Genomic DNA, 25057 nt, shown 5'->3' with positions numbered 1-25057 from the left:
GGACTTTCAGAATAAAGGTTCTCTACTAACATCAATGGGACCTTTCTATTCCACAAAAGGTTCTTTATACTGGGAAAAGGTCATTATGTTCACACTTGTAGTTCGGTTCTCTTGGTTCTTTTGGTTTGGACCAAAAAAGAAAATGATACATTTAGTACTAGTTCGCTTAGCGTTCACTGTCATTTTTAACAGCGAACCTACAGATACAGATAAAATGCTTTTGCGATGGAATTTGTCGAACATCCAAAACAAAGCTTTACTGGTGCGTAGCCTACATATGATGGAGCTGAGAACGTGTAAAGGAGTGAAAACAGCGTCAGGAATCCCTCCGTCACTCACACAAATGAAGATCTGCTGCGAGGAGACCCGGTTCTGATCCTGTACTGAACAACATCACGACTATGACGAGAAAAACAGGTATGATTGAGCATTCGGTCCTTTTTAGGGTCGCAACTTGTGACATCATGTCATGTTTTTGTTTCGTTTAAATGTCTATAGTTCATATTTCATACGAACCGCACCAGAGTTCGTTCGGAAGAACGAGACTCACCTTTTCAGCGTCTCGGTCCGTTTGTTCAGTGGCACCAGGGTTCAGATGGCAGCGTTCACACTTATTCAAATGAACCGCACTAACAGAGCGATCGCACCAGAGTTCGCTTTAATCGATTTGTTTTAACTCTGATGCGGTTTGACTAGGGTTGCAAAGGGGCGGACAATTTCCGGTAAATTTCCGGAAAGTTTACAGTAAATTTCCATGGGAAGTTAAGCTGGGGAATTTTGGAAATATTCATTACCACGGCAACCGCTTGCGCGTCCACTCTGAAAGTAACTGTACACATAAGAGACGGATAGATACATTATTTAAGGTTATTTCTATTCGTTAGAATATTGATATATGAACTTGTTGTCAAGTAAGCCCCGTTGCGAGCATGTGCGTCTCTCTAAACTTTCAGTGTGCTGCACTGCTCTAGTTGACTTCTGCACCCTCCCCCCCGAAAATATCACGTTAATTTTGAAAACGTAATTCCTTTTGTGGATCCTCTTGGTCATTCTTAATGTTTCTTTGACAAATATCAGTGTCTCAGTCTCACGCACGCTGCACGTGAGTTAACCACGCCTACTTATTTACATGTTACGGTATACACGGAATAAAAAAATCTGTTACGGTTGACATTTTCTTCCGCGGTAACGATATATACCGTCATACTGCCCAGCCCTACTTATGTGGTAAATAAAGTTATGCTATCTTATTTAGCATCTAACTTATCAGCTTGCTATCTACTAGATGAATACATTTGTATGTGATATTTGCAGTTTAAACATTTAATAAATATATTTCCCCATAATATCATCAAAACTTACTTCACTTTGTTTAGTCCACAGGCTCAAATGTGTGCCTTCAATAGTCTTGTGCTTTGGGCTTCTGTACATGTGATGGAGGCATGCACAGTGCCAGTGGGGGGTGTGGTCTCAATAGCCATGCAGTAAGCAGTGTGCTATGTGCATGTGATTGAGGAATGGCATGGATATTCAAGTGTATTTGAATGGCATATGTATGTTTTAGTCAAGATTAAGCTAAAATATACTTTCCTCAACTATATTTAAGTTCCCTATGAAGAGCAAACCCTCAACTTTGAAAATTCCTAGTTTATTCCCGTTTATTCCCATAAATTCCTGTTAATTCCCTTAAATTCCCATTAATTCCCATGGAAAGTTTCCATCTTTGAAAATTCCCAGAATTTTGCAACCCTAGGTTTGACTGAAATATGAACGGACCAGAGACATGTAAACGAACCAAAAACAGGATATAATGTCACAAGATGTGACTTTAAAAAGGACCGAATGCTCAAGCATGCTTGTTTTTTCTCATCACAGTTCAGTACAGGATCAGAACCGCGTCTCCTCGCAGCAGATCTGAACCAAACCTCTGAACACACCCCAAAATATTCCTCACGCTGAGAAAAGGACTCTTCACTAAAAGGTTCTGTGGGAAACCAGAATGTTTCTACTGTGGCATCGGTGCAAAAAAATAAATAAAACCCTTTGGAACATTTATTTTTAAGAGTGTAAGAAAAACAAATGCACCTTTTAAGAATGTGTGTTCTGCATTCCATGCATGTCTTCTTTACAGTCATGCCCTTTTACTGTTTTTTTCTTTGTATTTGTTTTTTTATTTTTATTTTTTTTGGTGCATCTTTTCACAGCTGTCCTGAAGTGCATGCATGAGGCATCTGAAACATCCAGTGAGGACTGTCTGTTCCTCCTCCACCTTTTTATTCACTGCATGGTGACCAGACCATGCAAAGCTTTTGTTAGTGTGCCTTGGACTTACATAAACCCTGTCTGTGGTATTTTTTACACTGACTCATGTTATTTGTATTTTTGTTCCTTTTTAACACTGTAACTTGTTGCAAAGCATACGCTTACAGACTGCAATTTAGTGTGAGCAAAAGCATTTTTCAAAGTTATTTCATATTTTCAAAGTTTTTTTTGTTGACATTTTGTTTCCGCCATGGAATAAAAAAAAATACAAAAGGTAATTGTGACTTTTCTATTTTTCTTGAAATTCTTTTCCCTCATACTTGTGAGATATAAACTCGCAATTATAAGAAATAACAATTGCAAGAAAAAAAGTCGGAATTAAGAATTATAACCTTAATTGTGAGATAAACTTGCAGTTGCGAGTTATAAAGTCCAGTTCCAAGAAGTCACACTTATTATTTTAATTTTTTATTAAGTAGCAGAAACAAGCTTCCATAAAAGGCCAGATATTTTTGCCCTTATTTGACAGAAAAATACAATACAGACATGAAGTGAGGAGAGAATGCAGTGTTCGACAAACCAAGATGAAGGTGAAATGTTAATTATAAACATATTTTAAAGACGTTTACCTCAATATTTCATGCAATACTTAGAAGTGTCAGCAAAAAATAATACAAATCTATTTTTACTAATATGTGTGCTTATTAAAATATCACATGGCTAGCTTAGCAACATGCTAGCGCCAAGTTCTAGTTGAATCCAATGTACAGTAAGTTGCGTCTCTCAGTGTGAGTATCTCTGTTTTGTGTAGTGCAAAGTGGTGTTTCAGATCCGTCGATAAGCAGTAAATGTGCTTTGGTCTATAAATGAGTATCGATTAACAATTAGCAATCAGGAAACAGCCACAGAACACGTTTTCGCGTTTTAAAATGTGAGACGCGAGCAGTGGAATTTTTTTTTATTTTTTGAAAAGTCTCGAAATGCATTTTTTTAAGTTTATAATTTTTTTTATTTGAGCACCATGTTTTTAAAACACAGCTTCATGATCGAGATGCTGCAAAAGACGCGTGACACGAGTGTAATGATCAAAGACATCCGTTTAACGCACGTTTAGATAGGAAAACAATGGAAAATCAGCGCAAGTGTAATGCAACACCCCCCCCCCCCCCAAAAAAAAACGAGTGACTTGACAAAACTAGAACGCTAGAGCTACTGTGTTTGCCTTGATTATAACCTCAGCATTTTAGTTTTTGACACACCTTGTCAGCATAGATGGGACGTAATGTTCTTGTTATGGTCTCTAAAGAGCTGTCTGGTAGGACTTCAAGCATGAATGATTCAGTGAATGTGAATGACTCGCGTTGGTCAGTTGTTAATTGTTATCGTTCTGGCTGAGCGAAACAGCAGAGAAGCAGATCTTTTGCGCTGAGGTGTTTTGAAGCTCGTGTTGCTGATGAATGTTTAAGTGGGGGTGCTCAGGGGTCATCGGACAGAGAACATGAGCAGTTTTGGAAACTTGGGTCGGGACAGTGTGGGAATATTATACTCAGGATGCATTATACATCAGCTTATGTTCCACACCTGACACACACACACACACACACACACTGTGTCTGAAATCGCTCCCTATCCACTATATAGTGCACTATTTAGGGTGTCGGCCATTTTGTAGTGGTGTCCGAATTCTGAGTGAACGACATCATTCCCTACATTCGTTCACTACTTTTACCCACAATCCTCTCTGAATTCGAGTGTACATCCGATGTACACTTGCTAAGACACTATTTCCCACAATCCAACACGATAAGGCGATAGAGCGCGACTGAAAGATAAATATGGCGGACGGCAACAATGTCACCATGCCAACGGCGCACGCGAGATAGAAAACAATCATTTATAAGACCAGACGCCTGGTTATTTATTTTTATATCTATATTTGAATAAACGAATGTGTTGTATAGTGCTTTTTATCAAATAACGCAATAAACGTGAAAAATACATACAATTGTTACATACAATTCATACAGCCAAAAAAGGAAATATTAAAAATGGGTAGGTAATGTTTATGATGAAATTGTCTGGCGCGTGATAATTATGTCAGCGTCCGAATTCTCTCGCTCATTTTCGTTCACTCTTTGCTGATGTAGTGCACTCAACTGCCATTCACTATGTAGGGATTAGTGAATGAGTGAATGAGTGAGCGGTTTCAGACACAGCTAGAGATAGACTTCAATGCAATGCTTTTCATACTGAGATATATAGTAAAGCCTACCCATAAATCTAACCTCACACAAACCTGTTGACATTATTAGATTTGAAGCAGCATTTTAATACTGAGGAGGACCAAATGTCCTCACATGTGCAACAAATTCATACATATAGTGTGTTTTCACACAGTTATAAAAACAAACTCTGTGCCAACTCTTGCACATTCAGTGTCAATAAACTATACATATATATATATATATATGACTTTATGAACATACCAAAGTATTTGCATAGTCCAGAAAACAGGTTTATGAACATACCAAAGTATTTGCATAGTCCTGAACATGCAGAGTATGTTAAAGCACTCACATTCACATTACACATTGTGTGTGTGTGCAATCTCTGAGCTGTGTCAGAATCGGGTGTGCCACTATCAGGTTACTTTGAGCGTCTCGTCCTGTGTTTCTCTGTAAGTCTTACTTGTACTGTATTTCCAGTCTATAGTTGTATGGTTACACCAGCAGTGAATGAATCTTAGGCCTGCAACATGTGCTCAGTGCAAGTACATTTGCAGGTTTTGCTTTGTAGTGCATGTTCATTCTCAGTCTTGCCACAAGGGGCGCTATATCAGAATATATTTTCTTCTTTATCTTGACTGTTATGGTCAGTTTTCTCTTTCAGGTCAGATGTGGTCATGGCGGAGCAAGCGATTGCAGAGAGTTAGGTACACTAGCTAACGGTATGTTTGTTAGGGGTGAGAATCTTTAGGCACGTCACAATTCGATCCGATTCAGTTTCTGGGAATCACGATCCGATTCTAAAACAGTTCTTGATCTACATTATTATTATTATTACTATTATTATTGAATGAGTTTCTAGAATTTTTTGCATTTTTATTAAATTATAAATAGTTTTTAAAATATTTTCACATTAATAATAAGCAACAATTGTATGTTAAGAATTATTAACTAACTAAATATAGCTTCAGAAACAAGCAGATGTAAAGTAGTAAAGGGGGATTAAAGAAGTTTTCAGAATCGCTGAAGAGAGAATCACAATGCATCGGAGAATACATTTTTATCCCATCCCTAATGTTTACAGCTAGTTCCCTGAATAAAGTCCGGTTCAGTCAGACTACACAATATTTTTGTCTATTACGATATTCACTGTGTCAGACTACACGTTTCTTCCCGACCAATCATCGCTTGCCGTCTTTAACGATGTGCGTGATGTCATCGAGGAGGCGGGACTAAGACTGACTTCCCGAAACAAGAGCGTAAACGAACAATGTTTGTACTAGCATAATGCTAATTCCAGCACTCACCGGGTTGCTGAAGCGCCTACGCTATCATTCGCCAGCAGTTTTCTTTTTTCACTCCGTCGTGGTCGTCCCTCAAGGAAACATCAGAAAAGCTGGAGTATTGTTGCCATAACTCCACGAACATTTCCTCCATTGCATAATTCCACCTTGCAGCGTCAATATACCATTGTCTCGCTTTCATTTAATCATGTTTGAAAGCCGTGTACGGAAGAGCTTCTGTGCTCCTATTGGTCAACGCCACAGACGTGACGGAACATGTTGTGGAGGACCGGGAAAATGAAACATGCTAGTCTTTCTGCCGGGACGTCGTGAGGCGTTGCAGACACAGCGTTGGTTGTCGTCCACTATGACACACTATACAAGATAAAACTATCGGTTCTTGCGTCCTGGCGCCCATTGTAGTTTACGAATATCCACGACACCCTACATCAAATGGGTTGTGCCCAACCCGGGCTTAAATCATGTAGTCTGAACCCGGCATTGCACATCTATAGCTCCTCAAGCTATAGACGAAATCGGTCAGGATGAAACTCATAATGCAATACAAGCACGCGTTACATTCGCCCAAGTGGCGCTATGAACATTAGCTTAAAGTCTTTATGTTTACTGTCAGTTTTCACTTTTCAGACTGACTACTGTCTGGACACACCTAAAGTATGGTAAATTATACAGTAGCAGACGAGGTTTAATGACACAAACTTGATCTTGAATGATCATTTATTGTAAGGTGAGGTCATGCGAGAGTCTGAATTCCCAACACACATTTCCATTGCAGTCCAAACATTTTAAATGCATCTTACTATGTGTTACTATAAACAGACCGGCGCTTAAGCAAATCAGTTTCATGGAAAGCGTCCAGTTGCCAAACGTGTGTGTGTAAACAAATCTAGAATAGCACCTCAGTTCAGTAACCAGTGGTGTAGTTCAACACAACAAAGACCCAACTCTGCCAACTAATAAATGAACTTCATTGCGCATAAACTGACACACACCCTCGTTCGCCCTCTCGGACGGTTCTTGCTCCATTGGCGGCTGACCGGAGGCCTCTTGTGTTACTTTCTCAGGAGTGTCAGGTTTTCAGATCAGCTCCCCACTCCCATACCCCCCAGCTCTCTCTGAACCTCCAAACACACACACACACACACACACACACTGAGAGAGCTTTCATCTCTGGGATCTGAGGAGATATGGATGGCATAACAGAGGTCAGAGCTATGACACTTTTCTCAGGCAGTTTATCCAAGAAATATTCTGTGTTAAACACTCAAGCTGTCATCTGTGACCCACGGACTGGTACCTCAGACAATAATGTTGTTGATTATTTTGTAAAAATAAAACACTTACATTATCTAAGCATCATTTCTTAACAATAATACATTTGCGTTGTTGTTTCTAATGTTCTAATCTCTAACTTTTTTGATATTTCATTGATAAACAACTGCCTTGTGATTCATGTGCATGTAACACCAAATTACATTATAATTACACACATTTTCCTGAAATATGTGTGTAAAACAAGCCTCATATCCCTGCTGCTAAAAGCCAACTCAACACTTTTCCAGACTGAGGAACAGGTCAACATGGTTGTCTGGGGTTATTAAAAAAATTATTGTAAAAAATTAATTTGAAAATAATGATTGTTTTAAACAGGTTTTCAACAGTGTTGTATTTTAATCTAAAACTAAGACTGTAAAAAAAAATGTTTTCATTAATTGAAATGAAATAAACCATTGCATGAAAATAAAATAAGTTAAAACACTAGAATTACAAAAAATACAACTGAAATAAACATAAAATAAAGATTAATAGAAATTTTTAATCATTATAATGAGTTTAGCCAAACAAAATTACTAAAACTTCTTCAAAACTGAAAAATGAATTAGTATAATAGTATACATAAATAATTATAAATAATATCCCCCATTTGACAGACAGTTTAACGCTAAACACTCGATTTCCTCCTTGAATTACAGTAAATATATTGGTTACACTTTACTTAAGGCCTTTATGTATAATACAAACATTATAATATAAATGCATTCATAATGTTCTTGGTAATGCATTATATCTTTTCATAGAAAATTGGAACCAAAGTTAAAATGCTTTATAATATTTGCTTACATCTGAAACTGTTTGTTGAACAATGAACAGATAAGTATATTGTAATTGTGGTTACAAATGATATTTTATGACCTTAAAATGCATTATAATGTACATTAAGGCATAATCAATGCATTGAAAATACGTTTATATAATGCATTATATAAACGTAAGTGATTTAAGTAAAGTGTTACCAGTATATTTTCACGATTGTTTGGTTACTGCTCATTTTAAAACCAAATGAAAGTCAAGAGTCATTACCACCACACAATTTTACGTACTGGCTGCTGGTTAACCAGTATTTTCTTATAGCTAAACAAGCATTTGAGTAATTTAAGTTGAACTGATCAACTCGTATTAGTCCTTTAAATGAGATTTAAATGCCATGTTGGCTGCAAGTCATCAGTGTGCAGTTTAGTGAAGAAGGAACACTTAGAGTTTAATCTCCACTGATAATGAACATTCAACCTGAAAGCTTTGTAGATATCTCTAGAGGCCCATAACTCAGCTGTGTGTGTGTGTGTGTGTGTGTGTGTGGTCACTCAGCACACTCCTAAGGCTGATGATAGACTACATAGCTTGTTTTCAATCTCTTTGAAGTGCACGCACTCGCACAATGCTCTGACAGGTCAGGTTTTCCGTAAGGTTTTAGACACATACGCACACACACCACAACCCTTTCACACACAAAACTGATGCCATGGATGAACTAGCCAACACACACACATCAAACGATGACCACTTTCACTTCTATGAAACCATGTCAATTACCATATCAAATCAGACCCTTCAAGAATCCAACGTTCTCCTTGTTTCAAGAGAAAATCCCTCTCTTCTTGAACTCTTGCCTGCCCTGAGGAAGTTCGTTGCACATTTCACCCCTCCTCTGCTGTCAGATGAGCAGAACAAACAAAAGTGGGCATTGAAATGATCGGAGCTAAAAAAGAAGCACACCAGAATACATGCCAATTACGCAGCCTAACATCAACATCTCACGGCGGGGGGGGATTTGACCCCGTGCAAGCAGATGTCACTCGTTCTGCACTTCCTGTTTTGCTGGCTGGTGTTATTTTCAGATCAGCACACACACTCACAAACACACAAACCGGCTCTTTTTTCTAGGCTCCCAGATTTACAGCGACAGCTTGCCTCCTATTGTTCTCCATTTCCCATTCTGCTGTGACTCAGGCGACATCGCTGGCCAACAGCAGTGTGTGTGTGTGTTGTTGTGTAGCTCACACTCGTCCTGACCGTCCAGCTGGTGTTCTTGGACTGGACTCGTATGAAGGTCAAGTGGTGTCTCAGCAGCACTGACTGACAAGCCAACATTATCCCACTTTACCAAAATCAGGCTAAAGGGCCGTTCACACCAAAGACGAGGACTATTATAATGACTGTGATGTTTTTGTTATTCTGGTTGAAACTCTCTTCACATCCTGACAGCAATCAATAATAGAAGTGGTCTAAATATTAAAACATGTACATATATCTTCTGTGGAAGTCTTAGGACCACGAAATGTTCGTCCAATCATTACATGCGGTCCGAATGCTATGGTTTGATGTCTTTACAGACATCACCCGTCATCAGCGCGTTCATGCGATGCAGAGTTAGACAGGCAGGCAGGTGTAATATTTCTAGTGTTCATTTATAGCAATTTATAGTGTTAATAATATTTCGTAAGTCCCCAAATGGCATGGGTATGCAGAGCATTCGCAGCTTATATGGAAATGCGCTTTTTCAAATCTATTTTGAGATTCATTCATTTCCGGTTTGAAATCATTCATTTCTGGGAACCCGTTTCAGTCTGACCGCTCTGATGGGATTTCTTGTGGTTTATGTCACTTTCTCATGCCGTGTAATGCGTAAACGTCAGACCATTGTGGTTGTGTTGTTGCAAAGTGTGGTACTATGAGCATAAAATGACACTATAACGGAGACGTTACGGCTAATACAACATCTGCACTGCAGACCCCTCCATGTTGTTGGCGCATGCATACCAACACAACGTCATTGCCATAGAAGCCGATGCAGATATTCTGGAAATTGAAGAGCGGCATTGACACACAAATCAGATCTGACCAGTTGCGATACAGTCAGTCATTTTAGATTGGATTCCAGTGGGATACACAGATAATCATATTTGGACTGACTTTTATCCCTTTATCACATTGCGCCTGGTTATGGCAGAATGCTGTATCTACTTTAAAAAAAAACATTATTCATTGTTTTTTTTATTTTAATGTGGTATCATGTTACAATAATTTTGTTTGGCAGAAACTATGGTTTCCACATCGTAAGGGTTTTCCATATCCCATTGAGGCCGGTCTCATTATGGTGACTAAATACGGACTAAAAGAGAACTTTATTAAATGAAAGGTGAATAAGGAATCCATCCTCATTGCCTATGAGGCAAGGCAAGGCAAGGCAAGTTTATTTATATAGCACATTTCATACACAATGGCAATTCAAAGTGCTTTACATAGAAGAAATTAAAATAATAAAAAGAAATAAGAATGATTAAAACAATTTAGAAAAATAAAATACAGTACAGTACAAACAGTCGGACGATATAAGATAATTCTAAACGTATGCCGTATTAATGAGTCATTTAGTCATGCTTTTAAATTCAAAGAACAAGTAAAGAGGCAAAGACAGGAATCGAGAGAAGAACAGAAGCCATTGATTGATGTGTGATTACGAGATTGAGTTCCTCTATACAGCAAGTCACACTTGATTTCACCTGTAAGCATTATTTATGATCCATAGAGGTTCAGAAGTTTGTCAGCATCTGATTATAACAGCACACACACACACACATAGTGCGTGTTGAGAGAGAGGCCTTTTAAACTGGTTGTGCTGGTCGAACAGGTCGGGGTGTGAGAGGGCTGGAAGTGGGAGTGTGTTACACACTGGAACTCGTGTTTTTTCTGTCGGAAATAAATGTCTGACAGTCACTGCTGTGACAATACACCATTTATTACTTGTCTTACACCATTTCTTTTGAGGAGAGACTGGTCAAAATCCAGGAGACTTGCATTGAGCCAGACTGGGTTTGCTCTTTTGACTTGAGCCGGTAAATAACCACTTAGTGATCTCTCATAGCAACTGCCTAGCACAGTTATGCACTTAAACACCTTAGCAACTGCCTGACAACACCCTGGCATCATAGTGGCATGTTTTGCACAGGCAAACACCATTTTTCAGTTCAACACAGAACTTTAAGCAAGGACTTTTAAGAGCTAGTTCTTTAGAAAACCCAACTGAAGAACTAATGATGTAACATCTAGAACGTCATTAACTGTCAAAATTCTCTATAATCAATCCAAGAAGCCTGTGCAGTAAACAAGCAAAGGGATTATCTGATCTAATGATGCTGAAGGGTAACGCTGAAAACCTATTTAAGAGTGGCAACATCTCCTTCACACTTTATGCTCTGCATACATTGCATGAACTAGTGATATATTGCACTGATATAAAAACCCAAAATGATCTCTGATGTGCCAGCGTTTCTTCCTCACTGCATAATGAGTTGGCAACTACAGGAAGTTATCAAGTACAGTCAGATAGTGTGCATCAAGTGTCCTACATCATAGTTTAAATGGTGCCTTGTTCTAAAAATAATTCTTTTGGAGTACCACAGTTACTAATAATATCACTATTAGTATTACTATTGCGCATGCGACGTGACTTATTCAGATTTACAATTTTCACCTGTTAGATAATAAAACCGCCCGTATGCAGAGACCAGAATATCATAGAGACCTGCTTTTATTTCAATAAATTAAATACTTTTCCAGCTATTACCCTTACACTGCTATGGTTCTTTAATACCATGGTACTTTAATATTCCAAGATGTTTCGCATTACCACGGTACACTGCTGTTTAAAAGTCTGAGATCGGCAAGATTTCTGATGTTTTTGAAAGAAGTCTCTTATGTTCTCCAATGCTGAATGTATTTGATCAAAAAATACAAACGAAAAAAACGAAAAAAAAATTCTATTTGAACATTTTTCAAAATGTAATTTATTCCTGTGATCAAAGCTGAACTCTTGAGCTGAAGTCGTCAGTGTCACACGATCCTTCAGAAATCAGTCTAATATGATGATTTAATGCAAAAAGAATTCTTTGATGCATAGAAAGTTTAAAAGAACAGCATTTAAACATCATTATAAATGTCTTTAGTATCATTTTTGATCAATTTATCGTATTGTTGCTGAATAAACATATTCATTTATTTAAAAAAAAAAACTCTTTCTGACCCCAAACTATATTGACACATAAGCTCAAGTAGTCAAGTAGTTCACTTTTTTTAAAGTAATCGTTTGACCACCAGTTTCGTTTGCAGTCAGTCTTGCGCTTGTGTCAGTCTACGCTTGATGTTCACCAACTCACAGTTTCCTTAGAAGCAGATTCATACTTGCACATATTTTCCTGCAGACGCACAGTCGCACAGCTTTCAAGGAAGATGTCCCTCACACACACTCACACACACATTTTTGTGTGCATTCCATTGCACATCTGCTTGTCTGTCACTTCTATTAGTGTATATGCTGGCCTGTTTCTGTTGGCTCAGATACTATTGTTTGGCTTTCTGTGTAGGAGTACCAAAAAATGCTTGCACACAAACACACATACAAACACCACATGCCTCAACACACACACACACACACATTTGTTCCTGCATTATTTATGTTACATACATAGTTCAGTCATGAAACTCTTCCATACAGCTGATTGGTTCTCTTAAAGCCGGCTGAATTGGCCAATCGATCAGTGGCGCGTTTCCCAAAAGCATCGTTGGCCAACTATGATCGCAATTTCAATTGAACTCTATGGGTAACGACGGAGCTTGCGACCATAGTTGGCTTTGGGAAACACACCCCTGTTTGTTCTATCTACGTAACCTATTTATTTCCATCCTGAACTGGCTCAACTCAATGCAGCGCTGCATGTGATTTATCCCAGCCCTCCACCTTCCCCAGCACCACCCGCCTAGATCTGCTCGGGGATTCTCCCTGCTTTCCTTGCAGCAGCTTGTATGCTATTCCCTGTATTTATGTGCATGTTTTGACAGTAGCCTTCACTCATGCCAGCAGCAGCAGCGTAGCAGATCTAGTCCGCCAAGACAACGCCTTTGCACATTCCATTCTTATCAATAAATGCTGTTTAATTCACTTCCGAGAGTTGTCATGATTGAAGCGTATTTTACTATAAATGACCATAACAGGTATTTGGTACTGAATGATTGCCATATTCATATACAATAGTATTGCTTCAAAGAGTACCATGATAGTAGCATAGTACTTTTTTGTAAGAATATGTATATCCGTAGCACTCTAAAGGTCGGAAAACACCATGTTGCTCAATTCTCTCTCATTTCCCTCTGGGAGTTTGAGTTCCTTTCCTGGATCTGTCAGCGTTGGGCCGACAGGTCATTTCTCCAAATGCCATGCAGTGCTGAAAGCTGGAATAATCCAGGGTGGAATATAGAAAATGTTCTGTTATCAGGGAAGGGAATGCTGAGGGGGAAAAAAAAATGTGGGAGTCGTGTTATTTCCTGGAATACAGTAGAGCTCTGCGGATCTTGTACACGTCTGGGTGGGAATATGTTGAGAGCTCAGGGAAGCAAGAACCCAAAACATGTTTGGCATCCAGGGCTGCGGTGCCAAGTTGTTCCTCTTCTCCATTTCAAGATCCTAAAAAGGGGCTGAGGAGATCCTGGACTGTGTCAGAACATGTCAGGACATCCCTCCTCATGTAAACAACTCCAGCGGGTCACTTCTGGCCGTTCTCACGGCACTCCTGTTTTCTCGTCTTAACTAGTAGTAAGCCGATATTGTTTTTTTGTATGGCTGGTGCCGATATCTTAGAGAGCAGGGTGGCCGATGGAACATTATACTGTATGTATATATATATATATATATATATATAGTGTGTGTGTGTGTGTGTGTGTGTGTGTGTGTGTGTGTGTATGTCTATATATGAAGAGTTCAGATGCAAAAGCCTCTAAGTGCCATCTGAAATTTTCTTCTAGAATGATCATTTTTATCAAGCTCGTATATTTAATTTCAATAATTTCACTTAAATGGCAATTAATAGGTCATTTTCATTGCCATTTACTGAACTTAAATATACGAGCTTCATAAAAATTATCATTCTAGGAGGAAATTTCAGATGGCATTTAGAGGTTTTTGCATCTGAACTCTTTATATATATATATATATATATATATATATATACTTCGTCAGAACAAGATGGCAGTGTACCTTCTCTTTATTACCAACACAAAAACACAGCAAGGGTTTTAAACTCTACTTCCTGAAAATTAAGAGCTATAAATATTGTGGTGTTCCGCCACGTTTCTCACTGGCACGCCACAAACGCGTAAACATCGGGGCTTAAATAAAATCCTGAGCTTCCCACTCGTATTTACAACTTTGTGGTGGCGTTCATGTGCGTTCAACTCTTAAATACGATCTTTTTTTTATACGACTTGAACGCACCAATAGAGCATCATAGTTCGAAATCAAGGACTACAAACTGTGCTGTCAAAATTAAAGTCCCGCTTCCGTCTCGTCAGCCAAACAGAAAAACTCACATGCGATAATTAAAAAAATGCCAAATAACGTCTGATATATCATGGCATCTCTTTTGATCACATTTCTTATTCTGTTTCCCAGATTCCTCCTCTTGCATAACACAGCAGCTCAGAGGTACATATTGTTCCTCACCGGTTGAAGTCATTCGTGAGTCATTTTCCACGCTGCTCATTGGTCTGCCGTAGAAAGCCTTTTTGTTCGGAGATTTGTGTCAGAATAAAGGTGACAAAGCAGTCACAATTCACACACAGGAACACAATAGTAAATGTGCTATGGGGCGGAAAAAAGGCATGAGTCACAATTTCTGAGGCACAAGATCTTGCGGGTGTGGAAATAAGTGGGAAAGAGTTGGGAAATACTGAAAGCTCTATGGCTGAAGTGCTTGTTTAACTCTTCAGATCAGAAACCTGTCGAGCGCATTGGTTTTACCTGGGCAAGATGCCAGAGCTGCATGAGTGACATCAGTGCTGTGGTAGCCCAGATATGCAGCAACCTACATGCACACGGATGGGTTTTGTGAGTGTGTTTGTGATTTTTCCTGTCTGCTCGATGTAAGAGAGCTTGATGTAAGGGTGAGGCATTGCGTCCCATTGAGTCACTGGTACCATGCAAATATTCTTAAAGCTGCATGCAAAAGTTATGGAAATCAGGCCGACTTTTTATCTCTGTGGAATGAGCCGTAAGGGGAACATGCACTCGCACTAATACACACACATCTCTCTCTCTCTGTCTTTCTCTTTCTTCTCTTCTCTTTTTCTGCATTTTCATCTTCTTCCCTTTCTCACCAATGGAAATGTCCTGTCATTGTTTTGACAGAGCATGAATTATTATTATCAAATCAAAATGATGAAGGGTGACCGGGGCTAGTTATGATGCGATGACCTCAATAACTGTATTGATATTTTACATTTTATGAAATCTGTGAAAAACATTTGACAAAAAAGAGGCCTGTTTTAAAAACATTTACATGTTTGCATTGTGTGACATTTATTTTTTTATGATCATTTAAACAGAACATTAAACCATTGCATTACTGATAAATATATTTGTGTTACTTTATTTTGTTTTGCCTTAATGTCACAAAAATATTAAACTAATCGAATGAGAATTATAGTGAATTAGAAGACACGCATATTAAAAAAGTATAAAAAACTAAAATAATGGTAATGAGAATTTTGCTTAACTGTCATGAAAATACTGTCACAACGCAAATAATAAGCATCCTAAAATATACTTCATCAAGGATGCATTAAACTGACAATAAAGACATTTATATTCCCAAAAGAATCAATACTGTTCTTTTGAACTTTCTATTCACCAAAGTATCGTGAAAAACCGTTCAGTTTTCACAAAAATATTCATCAGCACAAATATTTTCAACACTAATACGATAATAACCAGAAATGTTTCTTGATCATCAAATCATCATATTAGAATGATTTCTGGAGGGTCATGTGACACTGGAGTAATGATGCTGAAAATTCAGCTTTGATCGCAGGAATAAATATCATTTTACAACATACTTATTTTAAATTGTGATAATATTTATCTTACGTTTCTCCTATTCATGTAGGTCTTTCGTCATAATAGTACGTTTTTAAAAACATTATAATAATAAGTGTGTGTGTGTGTGTGTGTGTGTGTTTCTGTCCATCCAGAAGAGTCGCTGTCTCCTCCCACGGGCCCCGTCCCCATGGACCTGCGTGTAGGCGAGCGTCTGGTGCGTCCAGGTTCGGACACGGCCTTCCTGTCCCCTCTGCACCCCCCTCTGCTGATCGGCCCCTTCAGTACGCAGCACTGTTCCCAGTACAGCCAGTCGCAGCTGCAGCATATACAGGTACAGTACACGTGACACAAGGTACCTCTGAGACCACTGCCGTACAATGCCTTCAATCAAATCCAGTCATACACTGATTTAAATAGCGCCTCCCTTAATGTGATTTAGCCTAATAGCACACATTCCTGTCACAATCGACGTTCTTGTTGGTGCTGGAACATAATTATAATAAGTTAGGGCTGTAGGGACTTTGTTACTTTGCAGACCTTTCTCATGGTAAACAGCAACATTACACTGTAAAGAAAGTTGAACATGTAAAAAGCTTAAATGTTACCTTTAAAACAGCTTTCTAAAATATTTACTCTTGTACCTTTTTCACAAAACAGAAAACCGAATTAATTTCTGTATAAATAGTAGCTGAAACTATTGACAATTCATGTACAAATAGCCTAAGTACTCTAATTTGAATAAGTCCCAATGTATGTACTTAGCATTGTTATGTATAATTGTGATGTTATTCTCTTTTTGTAGCAGTATAATATGGAGCAGCATCTACGAGACCAGGAACAAGCGAAACAACAGCTACAGCAACTCAAACACAAGGACAAGAGTCAACAGAGTGAGTGACACACACAGACTTACTGTGTACTTACTTAGCAACACTGCTTTATAACAATGGGACTACACATATTATGCTAGGCTAGTGTTGGGGTTACGTTGATTAGTATGATATAAAGTGTTTCTGTTTTTCACTATGAGTTTTTGAAGTTCATGTCATTTCATGAATGAGATGGCTTTAAAATGAAGCACTTAGACTGTTGATCACTCAAATGTGACTTATGTGCATCTTTAGCCTCAAGAAAGTGTTTAGTTTGTCACAGTCCTTCAGCTAAGAAGCATCGAAGAGGTACAGTGCACATGTAGCTTGTGTTCATCCACTGATGCCTTGATGTCTGGAGGGATACGACTATTGAAAAGAGAACCAGTATGATATATTTTGATCAACGTGACATAAGCAATGTGGGAAAAAGCAGACAATTGCACATATCAATCGCATGAATGGAATGTACCAAACAATGGCGGATGGCAAGTGACTAGATGATGTGGAGGCTGAACAAACAGATTTGAGATATTCAGTTTTGATTTGAGAAATGTATCAAAGTCACTGAGAAATGCTGTATTATGTTACGCCATTGCCCTCTTTAATAATACCTCAACTGAAACAGGGTCACGGCTGCTTCAGGAAATGGCTCTGAGAGTAAAAACAAAACTTTGTGGTTGAAAACACATGGGAGGAGTTTCGTCTCCTCTGAACATGGGAACCCTGTTGTTCTATAAAGGTGATTTACTGTCACACTGCTGCTGGTGACCTGCCAGTTACAGCAATTACAGATCGTGCGATACCATCCAGTACCAGACCACACCAAGACCATGCCATCCAGTGCTAGATCATACCAGACCATGCCGTACAGTACTAGATCATACCAGACCATGCCGTACAGTACCAGATCATGCCATATCATACCAGACCATACCAGACAGTACCAGACCAGACAGTACCAGACCAGACAGTACCAGACCATACAGTACCATGGTTCTTTTTGTTAGACGGGTACATTAATAGATGGACGGTAATACTATAACACTTAACTGAATAGTGACCATATTTACATGTTACTCCAAGTTATTAAAAGTGTAACTCAACCCCTGGTCAGAGCCTGACTCCACCCACTGGCAATATTTGAATGCTGGAAAAGTGGGCAGAGCCCAGCGGAGACGATGGATGGATGGATGGATGGATGGATGGATGGATAGACGGATGGATGGATGGATGGATTGATAGACGAATATACGAATAGATGGATGGATGGATGGATGGATAGACGAATATACGAATGGATGGATGGATGGATGAATGGATGGATGGATGGATGGATGAATAGACGAATAGATGGATGGATGGATGGATGGATGGATGGATGGATGGATGGATGGATGGATGGATGGATGGATGAATAGACGAATAGATGGATGGATGGATGGATAGACAGATAGATAGTGTTAACATGTTTATCTGGGGTTTTGCACTTTTGCCTTCTGTGTGTCAGTAATATCTCTGTGTGTGTGTGTGTGTGTGTGTGTGTGTGTGTGTGGTAGAATTACTCCATTGTAATCATGACAGTCTCCAGTCTGTGTCATGCTGCAGCATTTGGTCACGCAGGCAAAACATTAATACCACTTTTATTGTTGTTTATTTTTCATTGAATGAGAGCATTCATTTTCCTTTTGAGTCACGGTACACTGTTAGAGTTGAACAACATCTGTGTGAAACCTACTAACAGCAGGTCTGCTGATAAACTGTGCATTAAGCAGAAAATGATGATTTGTAACACCCAATACTGTTCTTGTAAAGTCTAATCAAATGTATTATATTACTCTCTCAAAACACGTTTCTGCATATCCTGCATATCCCGCAGTCGGTCTCAATCAGAGGTGTGTCGGCGTCACACAGGTGTCTCTCGCTCATTATAAATCATTGCAGCTGGAGGCTTTCATCACATTTGATAAGATTGTTGTGAGAGAAAGTAGCTGCAGAGAAGTAAAATTAAATTGAGTTGTGCAAACATTAACCGTGTCAATATTGACCATATTGGCCACTAGAGCCACTATGACGTGGCCGCCCTGGAAGGACAGGGAGGCACTGAGTCAACACACAGTTTCCTTCCCTCGACCCCAGAGCAACCTCGGACACACAGCTTCACAAAACAGCTGAACCACGCTCACAGAAACAGCGCTCGCAGTTTTGTGTGGGAGAAAACGGGCATTTTAAAACGGTTCAGTGACTAGTTTTGACTTACTTAAAAAATAAATAATAATAATAATAATGGCCTAGTCCAGAGCCAACTAAACTCAATAAACTAAACTAAAATACTGTATATGAAATAAAATATAAAGTAAAATTAAATATAGAATAAAGAAATAAAATAAAATAAAATAAAAAATAATAAAATAAAATCAAGATTAATTAATTAATGCAGAGAAAAGCGCTATATAAATGTAATGAATTAATATTATAATTAATTATTACTATTAAAAAAAATAATTAAAATAAAATTAAGCAATACAATCGATTAAAATAGTATTCCTTGGACTCTTTCTCTTAAAAAACAAAACAAAAAAAAACATAAAATGACCTAGTCCAGGGCAAACTAAACTAAACTACAATACTAACTAAAGTAATAAAATAAAATAAAGATTTGTACAAAAAAAAAAAAGAAAGAAAGAAATTAGATTAATCAATTAATACAATTAAAAAAATATATAAATATACAATTAAAATAGGATACATAAGACTTTTTTTGCATTGCATTGCATTGCATTGCCGCTTAAAAAAAAAAAAGAGTTGTATTGGTTGAGGGATAAACTCTCTAAAAGTATTAAACTAAATTTTATTTCAATAATAATATAAAAAAAAAAAAATTCAAGTAAATAAACACCTGACAAATGTCTGACACTCAAAATCTTTTTTTTTTTCTTCTTTTTTTTGCAATGCAGCTTTGAGTGAAACCAATTGAGTGAAACATTGTCATTTCATTGGCTGTTTGTATTGATTGACAGGTGCTGTGGCCAGTGCGTTGGTGAAGCAGAAACTGGCGCAAGTGATTCTGAAGAAACAGAAGCAAGCGGTCCTGGAGAGGACGAACTCCAACCCCCTGAGCACCGCATCGGTGGCCTACCGGTTAGAAGCGACTCTCGTTGCCGCCCAAGTGCGCATGTGCACAGATCCATGTGCTTATTTTCATCTTTTGTGTTCTGACAGGGAGTTGGTTCCAGATCCCAGCGCTCCCCTACAGCCACTCCTGCCCTCCGCCAAACCAACTCTCATAGAAGGATCCGACGAGCCGACGAACCTGAGACGAGCACGTACGTCACCCTCCAACATACACATACACATGAGAGCTCATTCATCAAAGCATGACATCACCATCTACATAGAGATCACACACCTGAGAGCAGGAGGCAGGGCTAGTCGTTCAGCAGGTGTGTGTGTGTGGAAGCATTCCAGCTACACTGATCAAACACACTCCCAGTGCCTCACTCTGCCTCCAGGCAGCACGCTGTTAACAAGGCCTTGCTTAGCCTTCTCATTTACCTCTGAAAGACGAGAACACTCCCGTCAGCCGGTCATTATGTCATAATAACTATGACTGGACGTCCAGTAAAGCCCAAAGTATACTTGTTTTTTTACGCATACTCTAGTCTAGCGTATGCTCCATTCTCCATTTGATAGTGTGCGCGAACGCATGCTCTCTAGAAAGTTTCATCTTTGACCAGTGTCTTTGCTATTTTTCTCCAGAAGTTATGACCGATAAAAATGTCTCTGTATTCTTATAAACTAAAGTTGTGGCTCTCGCCCTCACACAAGCGCTTGTCAATGTGGACGTCTGTTACAGTCTCTGGTATTTTGTTGTTGTTGTTCCGTCTGTTTAGTGTCGTTTTCTACTGTGAAATAACGGCCCGGGCCAGTGTTGCCATCTAGTGGAACAACTGATTACTGAAAAAACAAATTCAATGCACGTGCGACCAGAGTGTAAAAAGTATGTGCGGTTACAAAAATTGTCAAAATCAGTACTATTCAGGTGATGAAATGTGCATCAAGTAAGTAAGTGGACCCTCGCAGACGAGTAAAAACCATAGACTGTAAAATAATATGGACGTAGTGTCCGTGACGTCACCTGTAGGTTTCTGAAGAGCATTTTTGAAGCCTAAAGTGGGCGGAGCCAGCCGTCGCCATCTTGGCAGCGTGTCACTCCTGGATAACCGAAAACGGGCAAAGATGCGGATTAGCTGAGGTGACGTGATGCTAACAGACAGCAGACAAACGGCTAGTAGTGACAGCAGCGGCAATCCACCTGTCAATCAAGTGGCCACGCCCTAAATTATGCAGAACTTTAAGGCTTAATATAATTTAAATGGATGAGTTAAAATTCACCCCCCTCAAGTTGTCATGAAGGGCAAAATTAGCTATATAGGCCAAAACCACTTTTTGCACCAGGCTGTAAACATTTTTTTTTTCTGCTGTAAAGTTGGGCATTTTAACATGGGGGTTTATGTGATTGACTCTCTTTTGGAGGCTGTCTCTAGTGGCCGGTCGATGAATTGCAGTTTAAGACACTTCCGTGTTGGATTCAAGCGAGAGACCGGAAGGTTGCCGCTTGGTAAAAACTGAAGAATACTTTGGGCTTTATAGGCAAAAGTCTTTGTTCTGCCATTTTTTTAATATTTTTGGTTTAGATTTAGTTTTTTTTAGCTTGTTTATTAGTGCTAAAGCAATTATCACTGTAATAATTGCTCATTCTTAGGTTTAAGGATTTGCTCTAAACCCATAACTGTAAAAGGCCTGTTCACACCAACACAAATTGAGTCTGGTTTTTGTATGTGATTTGTCTGTCCAAATCGATGCGTAATAAAACGGAAGAAAATGCAAACTCACTCCCTGACAGTAGGTGGCGCTTATGGAAAAGCAGAAATACCCCAGTTCTGGATTCTTCCCCGCTTAGCAAAATAGTCTGTTAACTTTCACAAACTAGTCGTAGTTTGTGAAAAGTTACTAGTACCAAAAGCTTGAATCTCATTGGCTGGCCAATTTTCTTCACAGTGCGATGGAATATAACATCTTTATAACACCTCCAAAAGAAATATGAGCAGCAGAAATTGACAGCAGAACATTTTTTGTGTCGGTCTGAACAGATGCATTATCAGCTGTTATTAAAATGTTTATCGCACCAAAGGTTTGCACTGAATATCTGTCTTGTTGTGAACAGACCTTAGTAATACAGGTATTACACTCTGAAACGCCGCGTTGAAGAGCACTCAGAACACGTTAGTAACCGCATAGTATCACCTGGCAACCAATCACAACAACCTTCCACTGGCAAACACCACTCACGTTTTCTTTAGAAAATATAAAAGTTAAATTGTGACTATCATTCAGTTTTCAGTGTAGAACACAACATTTTGCAGAAGTTTTCAAGTAGTCCTTGAGAGAGTTTCCAAACACTTGACATGTCCACTTCATATCAGTTCGGTCCCGTCTGTCAGGATCACTTTGTGGTCGATAGTCAAACATTTAACATGATAACCACAAGATGCTGCGCAGAACAATGTCATTTACTGGTGAAGTTGAGTAAGTCCAGCTGTGGAGGTACGGTTTTCAACATGTCCTCTGCCAGAACTTAAGGCTGATGGTGTAAATGTGTTTTTAAAATGACTAAAACAATTAGTGGGAAGTAGAGAAGAGATTTCGGAACCTTTGTCTTTTTCTGAACCAGCAAACAAAAGCATTGAGCTGTGACTGTGTGATCAAAGGAAGTAGATGCTACATTTGCATATAAATAGTTATAGGTCAAAAGGGATGTGCAAAACTACCTCTAAATCGAAAATCAACCAATTGGTGGGTCATTTGAATGAGTAGTGGACTAGTTAGTCTTAAAGGGATAGTTCACCCAAGAAATCTGAAAGAATATTGTTCCTACATTTTATGAAGTCTATCTCTCTAAAACTGACTCTTCAAAAAGTCCATAAAGAGATCGGAAGTAATCCATATCAATCAAGCGGTTTAATCCAAGTCTTCTGAAGAGACTCAATCCATTTATATGATGAAAAGATTTCATTTAGGCTTTTGTTCACATATAAACATTCATCAACGCACATACATAGAGCACATCAAATATAGTAAACCAAAGGTTCAAACGTGCTCGCTTGACGCGTCAGTAGAAATCTCATTGGTTCTCGCACGATTAAAGTCCTGAGTCGTTTCATGAGATATACAGATGCTAACTGACGCAGCTATAGCATGCTATACTCGCTAGTCGGTTGTTGCGCAACTAGTTACCCAACCTGACCCGTGATAAATGTTTCTTATTATTTGCGTCGACTCTCAAACAATCTACTTTAAATCTCAGGTGTTGCTAGGCAGATTTGATAACCCACAGGTTTTCTGTGAACACATTGCTGGTTGTTTGTCGTGGTTACGCAGCTTTATTTGATGGTGCTGTATATGCTCATGTGTACGCCGGGATGTTATTTGTCATCATAAATTGCTACTTTTGAACAGCGCAGTGATGACAGTACACATTGTTCCTCAAGTAAAAGAAAAATCATGTTTATTGAACAAACAAACAACAATTGACCCTGCAGAAGTACAGCAGATGAGCAAGTTGACTATACGACCCAAAGTTTGTCATCCTTTTTGGTAATGCTATTGTTTTTCTTTTTGTTCTTGTTCGCAGGGTCAGAGCCCAACCTGAAGGTGAAGCATAAGTTAAAGAAGCACCTGAACACCCGGAAGAGTCCGCTGACCCGCAAAGAGAGCGCGCCGCCCACCGTCAAGCACCGCGGCCCTGATGCTCTGGGTAACTAGACCACCCTGTTCTCATGTAGACCTGGAACATCGATGCATAGTTATATTCATATTTCTGAACACTTATTCACAACTCTTCACACAGTTCTTACAGCTTGGCACAGAAGTTCATTTCACACTCAAAATGCACTAAAACTACCAAAACACTTCATTCATGTCTCAAATCAACTCATTCTTCCATAAAGGTTTTCACCCAACAAACACAGTTTTGCAGCTGACCTTATTTCATATATGCGTTTGAAGGAGTTTCCCTTTCAGACGCAAAATGTAAGTGAAGAGTATTTAAAGTCCCCCTGTTGTGAAAATCAAGGTTTTAATGTAGTTTATATGTCTATATGGTGTTTTTAATGTGCTTTAGTCGACAGCATTGCTGAGTATTTTCTGCTTAAAACTGCAGTGAACCAAAGACAGCCTCAAAAACACGGTTTGAAATCGCTGGTGTTTCTGACGTCACAAACTAGCTTGTAACCAATCAGATCAACATGAGTGGATCTCTGAGCTGGAGTGAGTGAGTGGAGGCAGGGATCATACGCATTTCATAGAGCCGCGTTTACTAAATGAGGCAAGGGTGTAGAGTTACATTCAAGCTATTTTAAGGCATGAAGAAGGAAAAAACTTTTAAATATGTCATTTTGGTGATCAAAGATGCGTTTTAAAGGATAAAATGGCTGACTACAGGGGGACTTTAAATGAATTAAGTACACAGTAGTGAATTTACTGGTATTTGCGCCAATATTTACTGCCCCAAAATGCACGTCTACCCATTTTGCGCTTGACGTGACATTGGATGTGCGCATTTTTATGGGATTGACCTCTAACGCTAATTTGCCCTGTTTAGTAAATCTGGCCCTGAGACTGCTGTTCTGCTCAGTGTGTGAAGAGTTGAAAAAGTGACTGAAGTAAAACTTGTAACGCATGTGTGTGTTCCTCTCAGACTCGTCCCCCAGCAGCAGTAGCACCCCAGTGTCGGGCTGCAGCTCTCCGAACGACAGCCTGCCCAACGAGAACGGAGCGCTGCCCGCTGCCGCCAGCCTGTGCCATGAGGTAACACTCCCCAAATACACTCCTCAGCACAACTTCTCAGGTGCTTCTCGGCTCCCTTATAATGGGACGTCCTGGTAATGCAATTGCAGATCCAGACAATTTTGGAAAATGACTCATTATGTAATAATGCAGTGAGTTTAAGTGAAGTTAGCTTCTCCCTTTTTTCAAAAATACAATCTGTTGCAGAGGACAAACTCCCAGCCGAACACACACACACACACACACACACCCACGCACACCGAGGCATGATGGGACAGTTCTTTAATATTGCTCTGGTGGGAGTTGTTTGTGCTCGACAGGGCTTGTTTCAGGAGGTTTGCG

The 25057-nt window shown here is 39.1% G+C and overlaps 1 protein-coding gene across 4 annotated transcripts in view; it reads left to right on the top strand.

Annotated features, from left to right (window-relative positions):
- The window catches only part of hdac7a (histone deacetylase 7a), an 89027-nt gene that overhangs the window by 36097 nt on the left and 27873 nt on the right, over positions 1-25057 (top strand). For 2 of the 4 annotated variants that reach the window (XM_084427480.1, XM_084427479.1), the window contains exons 3-8: positions 16151-16329; positions 16801-16888; positions 19888-20008; positions 20090-20193; positions 23562-23684; positions 24627-24736. In XM_084427480.1, the coding sequence (XP_084283606.1) occupies positions 16151-16329; positions 16801-16888; positions 19888-20008; positions 20090-20193; positions 23562-23684; positions 24627-24736 (725 nt within the window). Of the gene's footprint in view, positions 1-16150; positions 16330-16800; positions 16889-19887; positions 20194-23561; positions 23685-24626; positions 24737-25057 lie in introns of all 4 variants that reach the window. The other 2 variants (XM_084427478.1, XM_084427477.1) reach the window with 1 other exon arrangement.

The sequence above is a fragment of the Rutilus rutilus genome (genome assembly GCF_951802725.1).
Source record: "Rutilus rutilus genome assembly, chromosome: 13".
Taxonomy (NCBI): Eukaryota; Metazoa; Chordata; class Actinopteri; order Cypriniformes; family Leuciscidae; genus Rutilus; species Rutilus rutilus.
This window is presented reverse-complemented; position numbering and strand designations above follow the sequence as displayed.